This window comes from Liolophura sinensis, chromosome 10, assembly GCF_032854445.1.
Source record: "Liolophura sinensis isolate JHLJ2023 chromosome 10, CUHK_Ljap_v2, whole genome shotgun sequence".
NCBI classification, from domain to species: Eukaryota; Metazoa; Mollusca; class Polyplacophora; order Chitonida; family Chitonidae; genus Liolophura; species Liolophura sinensis.
The window spans coordinates 5,412,728-5,426,243 of NC_088304.1; the positions used below are offsets into that span (position 1 = coordinate 5,412,728).

Sequence of the window (13,516 nt, forward strand, 5' to 3'; positions counted from 1 at the left end):
CGTGCTGTTATGAAATTTAACCGACTGCTACAATGCCAAAATAATGTTGACTGGACAATTAGCAGATGGACATGCCTCAGAACTTGATCAATTCACAAGGTTTTATGTGTCATTAATTTTCACACCAAATTTTCATCAAACTTAATTGGCCCACAGGGACCTCCCTGCCTGACAGGGATAGCATGCCAGCGCAGTGGAAGGATCCAGAAGCCTCCCGCCAATGCGGTTGCTGTGAATTTAAGTCCAGCTCATGCTGGCTGTACATGGTAATGTCTGGCAGCAACCAAATAAATGGAAAAATTACTGGGCCCAGATGTTCTGAAGGCAAGTTTAGTAAATAACACAAAAAACCCTCAAAAGCTGAAAAAAACTGTAAGGTCATGCTATGAAGATGCTATCCACAAATGAGGATCAACCAAGACAAATTCTTCAGATGTTGTACAGACAAGGTTTTGCTTGAGACCACAAATACAAAATGCCTTCTCATCACAGTTGAGAGAGACTTAAAACAACTGCCACATGAATGTAGCTCTAATACCATGTTTCACACAATAACATGAGATTTGCTTACCAGATGACTGCTGTAAGACAGCTTCATTTAGCACTATCAGCTAATGCAAGTATATCAGTCAAAAACAAACTCTGGTATAATGTCACTCTCAACCTGTTCTTTTGTCTTTTCAATTCTATCTTGCCATCAAACCAGAGTTTTTTCTTAACAATACCACTAAATTATTCTGCTGTATTCTAGCTTAACTGGCATGTCACACTTCACAAAATGGGGAAAAAACAAACAACTTACCCTTGTTCTACAAGTTCAAAGGCTGTGAAGATAAAATAAATCAAAACATTAAAATCAAAACATTACAATAAAACTCTGAAATTCGGTAGTGGTTTTATGGAACTCCCATTTCAAGATTATTCACTTAGCCATGGTATAATGACACGGGCCAGCCAGATCTTGATCTACATCTTATGCTGAATACCAAGTCAGAGAAGTACCAAGTATGCTGTATTTAAAGTTTTAGGTACACCCTGACTAAGGCTTGAACCCCAGATCTATGGCACAATGTGGATGCTCTACCATTTAGCTATCCCTGTCAGATTGGTCTCCTGGTGCAAGCTTGAAAATAGCTGCCTGACATTTTTTGAAAACACCCCTTTGGAGAAAGTGGTAAGATCCACAATGTCCCTTTGTTTTTAATATTGGATGAAAGTTACTTTAAGCCTGTTTTCAAACCATTTATTTCTCATGTGTGAGATGTTTGGTGAACGCACCGAGATAGAGATTATCTTCATCTGGGTCATCGAGCACCTCCGCCAGCCTCACAATGTTCGGGTGATCTAACTTTTTCAGGATGGCAATTTCCCGATGGACACGGTCCAGTGGATGACTTAGCCGCACACTGCCTGGCTTGCCTTCACGTGGAGGTGGTTTTCCTTTTAGCAAGTAATTAATGAATGAGCATTGGCAAATATTTCAAATATATCATGCCGAAAATAAGTCAATACCATGAGGCATTGTGAATATAAAGGACAAAACCAATGTGCAATCATTTTGATGGGAAAATATGTATAGTCATGCAATTCACAAATGCAACAGGGATTAAGGAAAGGCCTATAATTGTTCAAATAGAAAACTTTTAAACAACATTAAGTTAAATGGGTTAAATGTAGCTTTAAATTTTTACTGGTTAAACATCATTTAAATGATACTGATGTATTTACAGTCTCACAATGTAAGTAAAAATTTACTGTTAAATATTGATTGTTATTCGCATTTACAGGCATGAGGATTTCAGAATTGCTGGGAAACCCTTTTTCAGTTCTGTGTACTTTCAATCTGGGAAATGGTGAGAAACATTTTTCAGTTCCCAACAGTTTCTACCGATTTACCTGTAATAATTTTAGTATCAATTGTATTTCATCAAATAAATTTTGGAGTTTGGTGTTTCTTGTAGGTCTAATTTTCATTTACTGTGTGACGTAAAAATTACCATAATCTCTCAACCTTCTTGTTTAAAACGTATGAACTGTCACTGAAAGATTAAGATATCTGACTGCAATCTATGGAAAAAAGGAGGGAAAGGACTGGGTGCTCTAAACACTCTAAACTTTGTCAGTTTGTCTCCTGTCCGTACAATGCAGCATGTGTTAAATGCAACTTCCACAATAGCCATGCAATCAAACGAAAATGAAGATGACAAATAAAAGTTTGTTGAAATACTGAAATGTCAAACATTCGACTCCTCAGTTTTTTTAGAGTATCTATGCTTTTGCATTATGCTGAACGTATTTACGAACCAACACCTTTTTTCTTTAAGATCGTGAGTACTGGGAGTTATTAATGATGACTCCTTACAGAACAAAACCTATAATATTCCATCCGAAAATAAAATCAAATACTCACTAAAAAATCCTGACTTCTTCACAAGCTTCTTTTTGGATAATATCTTCATGGCCTAAACAACATAAAACAGAGATGAAATACTAATTAATATACATCAATCAGTTGTTGATAAAGCTGGTAACTTAAGTATCAAGAGATTTTGTTAAAACTTTAATCATAGCAGAATCATGGTGATCAAAATGTGTGTACAAAATTTAAATGACAATACAAATGAAAATTTGAACTTGAGTAAGCACTTCAGAATCCAGTTCTTTGGATTGCATGCCGATGCATGCACATACCGATTGAAAGACAAGACATTCTGATAACATTCACAAATCATAAAACAATCACAAATCTGCAATTTTTTTTTGCTGAATGATAGGGTTGTCAAAAACTAGGCGAACCAACTGACAGACAGACAGACAGACAATACGACCAATCAAACAACATCTAGCTGCTTATGGCAGACAGCAACATATTTCCAAAACAAGTAATTTATCTGACAGAGTTTGGCAGAGGAAAAGTACAACAGAGAATGGATACATTCTGGAGTAAGCTGGGAAGAATGATCCTGCCTGATATGTTCAGAACTTGTTTATCCACCAAGTAAATGATTGATTGATAAGTGTACTTAAGCCACAAGACAGATCTGGCCTTGAGATCAATAAAAAGTCAGAGCAATTTCCTTCCAATAGCTGCACGAAGAAATGTAGATGGTAGCAGCTTGAGTTGCTAAACAAATACTTTCACTTTTCATTTGGTCTTGAAACAGGAACATTTTTCCAGGCCAATTCTCCTGACTTAGGGTCTTCGGCAGAAGATTTTTTATTTCAAATGATGGCTTGTTGTTTTGCAGCCACAGTTTGGCCAGAGATTAAACTGATTGCCGCGAAGCAGCTGCAACAGTACAATTACCAAAATTGAAAATGGGAAATACAAAAATGTTCACATGTTGACAAGATGCTAGGATTGTCAACACAAAAAGAACACAAAGCTGGACAAATTGACTAATTGCTGAAAATCTTTCCATTTTAAGGTAAATATAAATAAAAAAAAAACTGCACGGTCAACTGAAGGTAATAATCATGGTTCATAGCATCATTTTCTATCCTCCACAAAATAATATGGCAGACTATAACAGCTCAGTAAGAGAAACTTGGAGGTTGTCACTGTTATAACTGATCATTTGTCCAAAGAGATTGCAGACTTGAACCTAGTTTCTTGCTGGTTTGGTTGCAGTTTTAAGTTGAAAAGTTTATTAAATGTATTTAAGCAAACGATGTCTCAACAACTGCCTTTTTAACAATTACTGCCAACAGAGCTGGTTAGCAGGAAATAATTTATTTATTTATTTATTTACTTGCTTGGTTGATATTGCACACCATACCCAAGACTCTTCCACTCATAGGATGGTGGTCAATTTTATGGGTGAAGGAAACCGATGTAATCCAAAGAGTGGATGGAGTGTGAACGAGTAGAAGGGAAAAAACCACTGACCTTTGTCAAGTTACTGACAAACTTTCTCACATTTGACAAACAGATACTAACTACATATCGACGAAAGGCAAATGAAAAGGCCAAAAGGGCAATATGAGCACCACAGATGCCATATTGTACGTCACAAAGGCCCACTGAACTGCAAGAGTGAGGGAATCTACAAATTCTGCGGCCAAATACGGTATTGAACCTGCACCTTGCGTGTCAGAGTGAGCAAGCACTAGATTGTTGTTTCAAGGTCAGGGCTGAACCCATTGTACCTTGTGATGAGGTGTCACGGATGCATTTTACTAACTGAGCCACATTCCAATCTCGAATGAAGTCTTAAGACTTCAGGATTCGGCCGCATCTGAATCATGATCCAGACAGAATAACAGAGTTCAGCCTTACTTACAGAATAATTAATGAGGGAGTATCACATGCTGATAAGTGATCTCCTCTCAAAGCCGTCTCCTGGGCATCCAGGGGAGCAGGACGGGTGATCTGCTCTCAACGCCCTCTGCTAGGCACACTGGGGAGCAGGAGAGGTGATCTTCTCTCAAAGCCCTCTGCTGGGCACCCAGGGGAGCAGGAGGTATAATCATATCAGAGACAATAACATCTACAGCTGAAGATTTAACACAGCAGGATTTTTATGGCTTATAAAGGAGGCTTGTAAATTTTCATATACATGAAACATTCTACGGCTTACTCCTTGACACACAAACAAAATAAACTACAAGCTTTATGGGGGGGTGTCCGTGGTATGACTGTGGTGAGCCAATAGTGAATGCCATTGTAGCTAGTTCATAGATGACCTTGAAATCTTAAAATTGGATATCGATCCGGAAAAGCTTGATCACAATTTGAGTGACCTTGACCTGAAACCCACATTGGAGTCAGGGAAGTGATCTCAAGACCTTGATGACAACTGAAAGGTCACATTGAAAAAAGGTTTCACGGTCACAACTGGAAGGTGACCTTGAAACTGGGTCACTACTGGAAAGTGGCATTAAAGCCTTTGTCACAACTGGAAGGTGACAGTGAAATGTTGATCACAACTTTAAGGTGACAGCTGAAAGGTGATCTTGAAACCTTGTTCACAGCTGGAAGGTGACCTTGAAACGTTGGTCACAGCTGGAAGGTGACCTTAAAATGTTGGTCACAATGGGAAAGTGACTATGAAACAACAAACGCACTATCATTAAGTTCTTAGATATAGTGCCATCATGAATATAATCACAAAGCACAAGCTCCTTTTGATATAATGACCTAGTCAGCGTAATGACCCAGGAGCATCTCACCAATGCGGTTGCTGTGAGTTCAAGTCAAGCTCATGTTGGCTTCCTCACCGGCCATACGTGGGAAAGTCTGCCAGCAGCCTGCGGATGTTTGTGGGTTCCCTCCAGTGCTCTGCCCGGTTTCCACCCACCATAATGCTGACCAGCATCGTATAAGTGAAATACATGTATTCTTGAGTACGGCATAAAACACCAGTCAAATAAATAAATAAATACAAGGAGGCATTCGCTCCTTGGCGAATGCCACTATCTTCCTACTGCTCCACTATGAATCAGGACATGTCCGTAGATGCTCAACATGGCGGCAGTCACTGAGGACCGTATAACGTGGAAGCCTTCGTGGCTATAATAAATCTATTCTAAATAAAGTAGGGGCATATGGTGGCAGTGGGGTGGGTGTGGGAAGCAGGTCTTTAGGTTGGTGTCTTTTACTGACGCAAGACTTGTTCAATAACAAAGAGAATTGGCCTGAACCTTCGAGTACGCAATTAACATTGTAAGAGTCGAGACTCCAATGACTCTATGGCAGTATAGGAAAAGGAGTTGGAGTCTTTTGGGGCTAATGCCTGCACATGTTCTAAACTTACACAGCCTGGGACAATGATAATGTCAAACTTGAGAAACTGTAGTCTGGCCATGGTAATATACTCCATTGCCGGCTTTCCTTACCACAGACTGACTTAAGATGAGACAACATTTCAGGTTTAGTCATTCATCATGGGAGTAAATGGAGATGAAATCTGAGACAGTTCTAACAGTCACCGACTCTCAGCCATTCCCACAGGTGTCTTTAGGCACAGGAGTAGTCCAGGTAATGCATGATTAGTGGACAGTGGAGTTCAAGGTCAGTGGAGGTTTACCCAAGTTACAACTCATTTATCACCACGGTTATCTACAAAATAAGCAATCAGCAGTACCTACCACTGGTTTTTTTGACGCCATTTTGCCACGTTATAGCTTTCGTAATATCTAGGAGCAATGTCGTACCATTGGCATTAAACAATGTGACAATGACAAAATACAAAAAAGAATGCCTGATACCCAACCAAAGAGTATCAGCCCTGTTCCGTGTTTAAAGGGTCGATGTTTCTTTTAATTTGGCGCTCGGCCAGGGCGATGTTCGTGGGATTGGCGTCATGTTTTAGCAGTCTTGCTGGTCAAGGCCCTGCTCGTTCTCATCCTGCATGGGTGTATGCATTTCATCTCGCTGGCTGTACAGACTTCAGGGAATTTACCAAACATAGCAGGGCCTTCTGCCTGATAACAGACCCTTTCACTTTTTGTTTTTTTTCGGTGACACGGGCAGTCATACTCATTTCCCTGCATCTCATACATGTGTGGTTCAAAACGCATCAGTTTTGCACTTAACCTAACCTCAAAATCCAATTTATTGCATCAATTATCTGTCTATCCAACATCAGAAACCACACTGACAATCAAGAGCTAATACATTTTTTGACACAACAGGCAATTATCACGTGACGATTTCATAGCTAGCGATTGGCCAATTTCATAAGGGTTTTTACAGCATGGCTACTCAGAGTGAATTGCCTGTCAGTGCCATTTCCTCAATGCTGAACTTCATCTTCTCTGCTTTCAAAAACTTTATAAAATTTCTTGCATATTTTTATGTGATAACTGTGTCCTACATCATTTTTTTATGCTATTATATAAATTGTAACAAAGTATGTATTTTGGTTACTCTTTGATTGCGACCGTTCATATATCCAAAGTGGGAATCCATTTCAAAATGATGAATACACGCCCCCTAGCCCTGGGTTAAGTGGAATTAGACACAATCATGAAGCAGAGTGCATCATTAAGCCCTATTACCAAAGGCCAATATGTATCTCTGGTTCCGGCCAAGCCATGACAATTGCCGGGAGCAATGAGGATAGCCTTGTATGCACTGATTAATACTGATCAGAGATACGCTGCTCGCCGAAAGCACCATGATTATTGTTTTTAACCTGAAAAGTCACAATTCAATTCAAGTAAGGCAAGCTGGTTTAAAGCAAGTGTTATTAAAGTCCAAGTTCTGACTTTTAAAGGTGGAGAAAATATAAAAATTACATAAAGTTCAGATGAAAGAGTGCGAAAAGTTAGTTGTAAATGTGGTCTTCAATATTTTTTTCAATTTTTCTTTATAGATAAAAAGACACTTGAAAATAATTTTTGTATGGTGGGTATTTGGTACCACCTTTTGGTACATATTGTGTTTATGTAATAATGTTACCAATGAGGATGTAACGCATGTTTAATAAATTTGCACTAGAATTTGGTCTTTTCAGCTAAAAATGTGTTCAACCTGGATTTTCATCAAATTTATACTTTTAATATAAAAATTAACAATTATATTTAGATTTATATTTTTAATATAAATCTATATTTATATTTTTAATCTAAATCTACCGCATCTGATCCCCCTCTTATAATTCCTCTCCTGATTTCATAAGGCGAGCTAAAAATGCCAAAGCCAAAATACATCTCTTATAATTTTAATAATTAAAATGCTTTTCAACATGCAGATCTGATAAAGATAGAATATCACCTTGTATGGCAGATACATTGTAATTCCCATCTGCTAATGTGTAAACTAACCATCAAGTCAACATTACAAATCTATTTGTCCTGCAATACTTAACACTATATCTACTACAGCTTTCCTCAGCTTCCTGCCCAATCTGCTTGGAGGTGAGGGTGAGGGGTGATAAGGGCAGTCTGTGCACATATCTGCAGCTCACACAAACCCTGTGTGTTCCATGCCATTACCCCACCCAGGGGACAGATAGGAGGCTAATGAAGGATCAGGTGTGATCAATCATTTAAGCCTGAGTTATCACAGTAAATTCCTCATCCATTCCTTCCCATGGTTAATACATGAAAAAAGCTAGGATCAGTTTGATCCTCAGATATAATAGGCTTTAAACTCATTTGCTTAATGTTTAATGCCATGCTAAAGAATTAGGGTCACGGGCAGATGAAAGCAGAATGCTCTGTGGATAAACCACTGACCACTGGCAAGTAAGTTGCTGACCAATTCCCATGTACATGTATGAACACCATAATGCTACAAGACAATTGATCTTCAACAAATGGGAAAATCCAGCGCAACTGACCATGCAAGTCTTGCCGACTCGTCAATTCTGAAGGATTAGCGTTCAGATTTAATATTTATCCATAGTAAGCTAACCCTGTGTATATATTGTTAAACTGAGTGTAAAAAATATTGAAAAAAGGGTACATTAATCTGAGTAATATGGCACTTAAAATCACTTCATAATGACGTTGATTTTATGCATTTTTTCTGCCAATACTCGGTAGTCTCTGCCGAATTACAACATAAAAGTCAAATCTTTTACCAATGTGGTTGCTGTGAGTTCAAGTCCAGCTCATGCTGGCTTCCTCTTTGGCCGTAAGTGGGAAGGTCTGTCAGCAACCTGCGGATGATCCTGGGTCCCCCCGGGCTCTGCCCAGTTTCCTCCTACCATAATGCTGGCCGCTGCTGTATGAGTGAAATATTCTTGAGTACACCAATCAAACAAATAAATGAATTAATTACAAAGTGTCACAGCTTTGCCATTTAGTTCAGTGTTAAAAAAAAAGCCACAAGAGTGACAACAAGCATATCAAATTTCTCCACAAAATGGTTTGCTGTTCTGCATACAGTTGTAAAAAATAAAAAAAAGCTCGCCAGGAGGTAGTTTTGTCAAGTTTCCAGATGATTTGACCCACAGCACATGGCCAAAGGATTTTGTATCCACTATAAAGAGCCTTATATATTCTCGCCACTATACAGCTCAAAGCTATTAGAGGAATACATAAATCCTTTTATAGGTGACATCCTCGAAGTTACTGGAAAAACGTCATATCTGATGAATTTACAATATTTCCCTTCTGGAATATTGTCTGTGGTTAGCACACAAAACATGATAATGATTACCATGTAGTCGAGGTTAGTTGTAAAACTTGACCTCAACAGAAAGTTTATCTAGACACCTGGATGGACTGTGAAGTGCCATATCCCATCCACCAACTACCTTGGTGTTTATACATGTGTGAATTTTTGCATTTGTGCGTTATACCTAACAATTTTACAGTTACGCGATGGAGTTATTTGTTTGAATGTATACTGTGTCTTCTTGTGGCAAAGCGAGTCCATGCCACCAAAGTGCTGCCACCAATGAAGTATCATGTCGAAGACACCAGACATGACACCCCACCTAGTCACATTATACAGAAACCACGCCCACCAGTTCTGTTTCCTTGCTCATTGCTGAGTGCCAAGTGAGGCAACAACAGGTACCATTTTTTAAAATTTTTGGTAAGACCCGCCCTGGGTTTGATCCCCCACTTTGACGTTACTGATCTAACCACCAGGCCACCGAAGCAGTTGCAAATTAAGAGAGGATAAATTCACCACCTGGATTAGAGACCTTGCTCCATGATGTTACTTAAAGTGAATGGGAGGATTATTCTACGACTTAACTGAAGCCTTACAGGTGGAACTGTTGGATTAGGGGGATTTAAATGAGACATTCATCAGGACTGTAGTACATCTCCCTGGTAAATTTATTTATTTATTTGATTGGTGTTTTACGCCCTACTAATTAAGAATATTTCACATATACAATGGCGGCCAGTACTATAGTGAGAGCAAAATCAGGCAGGTAACCCAGGGAGATCCGCAAACATGTGCAAGTAATAATAATAACGTGGCTACTCACATAATGAGTATCGTCTTGTTCATTGTAGGCCAGCTTCACAATTCCATAGGAGCCCTGTGGATAAAGAAGGCAGAAACACTCACAGAATTGATTTACACACAGAGAATTACACCTGCCTTTACCTGTAATCAAGACTTCAGTATATTAATAAGCAATTTTATGCACACCTTTAACACAATGTTATGTGTCTTTAAATACAACATGCTTATTTCAGACAGAGGAGTATGCATTGCTCCAAATTGGGAAAACCCACCCCCATCACACTGCTCTGACACTAACCAGACACCAGACACCACACCCTATACAGTCACAATGTACTGGCATTGGGGTAGTCAGACACCCTTCCCAGTCACACTCTACTGATAAGTTCAAAAATTATCGCAGTAGTGTACATTACATGTATATCACATGATCCAGGACTGAAGCAGATCTCACAATGAAGATGACAATCTACGGATCAATAACTATGGGGAGGATTAGACAGGTAACACTCCATGGTGTAAAAACTGTAGGCTTATGTTGGAGAGTACTGGTTCATTTTCATCTAGTTTAAAAAGAAAAACACTTTTAACATACTAATATTATCAAAACCAAACCAATCTCAAGCTGTCTTATCCTTGATATAAGGGGTGTGTGTGTGGTAAGGTGGTGGGTTTTGGGATGCAGGGTTGGGTGTGGGGCACAGGCCATGTATTCAAATCTTGTCTCAGGTAATGAAATATTGATGCATGAGTGTCTGAGAGTGGTCAGCTTTGGGCAGGGTTGTGGTGGTCGGTGGGTAGTGGTATGGAGCTGGTCAATGGCAGATTGCCAATACCCAGTAAAGATTTTCACGATTAGCGTCCAAGAGAATAATGGGTGTTCCTAATTCACAGGACTGCTGTTGAATATTTAACGGCTAGATTCATGGTAGCGGTCATGCTGCTTTCCCTTGAGAGGAGCCCACGGAGTAATCACCTGTGACAGGTGTCAGACTCGACAACCTGGCTAAGGCTCCCTCCAGCACAAACAGCCACCTGCTGTCCATAATTACAATAGGGTGCTAATAGCGATGACCGGGCACCAGTCTCATTTCCAGGCCCAATCACTTATGCATGTAATTTCCTGCAGAAAATTTACTTTGTACAGTGTAAGTCTGTTTCATTTGGAACTGAAAAGTGACTTACCATTGTTACAGTTCTGCTATTACCTGAATTGTTCTCAAATGTTTTGTTTTATTTTTATGTTGTGGGCGGGGAGACGACATTTATATTTAATTTAATTTTTAACCAGTGGGCCAAAGTTACAGCTGCGAGAACCAACTGGCACATGTTGTCTCCATAAAGCAGTTTTTGAACCTACCACAGGTATATTTTGAACGTTTTCATACATCGAAGACATCCATTCTAAACACAGCAACAACTTTGCTGTCTTCACTTTTTGAAAATTATTTGCAATGGACCACACAATTTAGGTTTCATAAAATAGAAATTTGACCCCGTGAAGTTTGAGGTTGAGATGTCAGCACAGTAAGCCATTTTGGTGGAAGGTATTACAGTGATTTCCCATGGACTTCGTGTAAGACCGCATCAACAACTCCTACAAGCACTGTGGACAATTCATTCCTACGAGATTCTTTATCTGGGAGGCTATTCTGAGGCTTGGATTTCATCAATAAATATCTGATGATACACCTCATCAAAAAAAAGTAAAATAACTCAACTTTAGTTGGTGTCAATTTGTTCAGATTTACTTTGTCTGATCAGTCTGTTTTGTACTGCATAACATGGGTTTCTCTCTTTCAACCTGTTGCTGTTGAGCAAACAGTCAGATTATTACATGGGCTACATCCATACCAACTTTTTTTTCCAGTTGCTATGGAAACCCTCAGAAACCTTACAATGATTGCCTTGGGCAGTTGTTTACCGTTGTTAGGTGTATGCAGGATAGTTTGAAGCCGTAGGCCAAATGACGGTAGAAAGCTGTGGTCCCAAAGCTTCGACCTAAGGTGAACTCTGGATTACCGTATTACGGTCGATTACCGTATTTCAACTATTAAAGTTTGACCAGTTAAAATGCATATAAAGGCCTGAAATATTTTTTTTTTAATGCAAACATTTAATGCAAAACTTTTCTGATCAAATGAATCTGATCAGAAGAAATTATCAACTACATTATCATTATTAATATTACTAACTGCATTACACCAAAACTCTGGTATAAAAAAATCCAACTTCAGCAGCAGGTGTGACTCGACCCAGAATTTACCCTGGATCTACCACTCCTGAAGCGGACACTCTACCAGGCTTACTTGAGTATACCACAAAGATTTTCTTGAGCATACCAGCCTTTGGCAAGTAAATGTACATTTATAAACAGACAAGCATCTTCACATGATGCACAGATTTTCATTTAAAGACTGAATTCATATGGATGGAAGGCAACTGATCTCAATCAAACTTATTGTAAGACCACATTAACGTTGATACAAGTGATTTTGACAGCATATTCTAACTAAGGCTCCAAGAAAAGAATATCACCTCAGGTGTCTGAGTCATGGCTATTTTTCACTTTCACTGAATATACAATGTCTGTTAGTTTTATTGGTGTAGCAGGGTGACATATAAGTGCTATATATAAGCGCTATCTACCTCCAGGCAGGAGGAAATTTCCCTTTAGTCTAGTGGTAGAAGCGTGGACTCCAAACCCAGAGATCACTGGTTCAAATCCCTAGCTGGTAAGCCTTTGTGACCTTTGGAAGACAAGCACAAACTGCCACATGAGTATTCTGGATTGCTTACTAGCTGTCATCAAGCATTGAGAGGGGGGAAATCTACAAATCTGTCTGACAGATGAATTTAATGAAAGACCAGCACCCTAACCTCTCAACCGTGACCCTCAAACAATATCGAAATATGCATATTGTACAGTGGCCTATGTCTTAACAAGGCTCCAATATAGCGCTCATCCTGTTCAGTCTCCATGCTATAAATCAGCTCCTGGTCAACATAACTGTACAGAGTGATCCATATTTTCTGATCGCAGGGGAACATTTCACCACAACTTCGGTGTCCAGGTGCTCCCTAGGTCAATACTGACTTCACACAGCTCCTGTGTTTTGTTTGTCCCAATGCCGGCAAATTGATCCTATCCACTCCAGAACATGTTAGAGCACTCGCACGCCTTTTGTACACAGGATGTTACACAGAAAACGCTTTCAGATCCTGGCCCTTCATGGTGGGGTTGTTTGCTTAGTTTTCCAGGCAGTGGGGCTTACTCTTGACATCTCTCTGGTCTGGTGGTAAGGGATACAACCTCAGTACTGCCCTTACAAGGTGCCATTTGCAAGTCAACTTAATCCTCTCTCCATTTATTTTTTTTTTCTTTCTTTTTTTTGGCTTTTACCTTCTTCTTTTCCCCAAAAGAATTTATTTATGAAGTCTTTGGAATGGAAATAAAACCCTTCAATACGAATGAACCCATGTCAGACAACTGGTAATAACGGTAAAATGTTGTGAAAAAACAATTAACCTCAAGTATATGCATATATCCAAGACTCATTTAAAATGTCAATAAATATTAATTTTAGCCAATTATATTGCTCCTATTTTCAATCTTCTGAATTACTTGTATGAGCAGTT

The 13,516-nt window shown here is 39.2% G+C and overlaps 1 protein-coding gene across 4 annotated transcripts in view; it reads right to left on the reverse strand.

Annotated features, from left to right (window-relative positions):
- The window catches only part of LOC135476240 (calcium/calmodulin-dependent protein kinase kinase 1-like), a 119,459-nt gene that overhangs the window by 16,281 nt on the left and 89,662 nt on the right, over window positions 1–13,516 (reverse strand). For all 4 annotated transcript variants that reach the window (XM_064756190.1, XM_064756189.1, XM_064756188.1 and 1 more), the window contains 4 exons: window positions 9,897–9,950; window positions 2,411–2,462; window positions 1,279–1,440; window positions 803–824 (listed from right to left, as the gene is read on the reverse strand). In XM_064756190.1, the coding sequence (XP_064612260.1) occupies window positions 803–824; window positions 1,279–1,440; window positions 2,411–2,462; window positions 9,897–9,950 (290 nt within the window). The remainder of the gene's footprint in view (window positions 1–802; window positions 825–1,278; window positions 1,441–2,410; window positions 2,463–9,896; window positions 9,951–13,516) is intronic.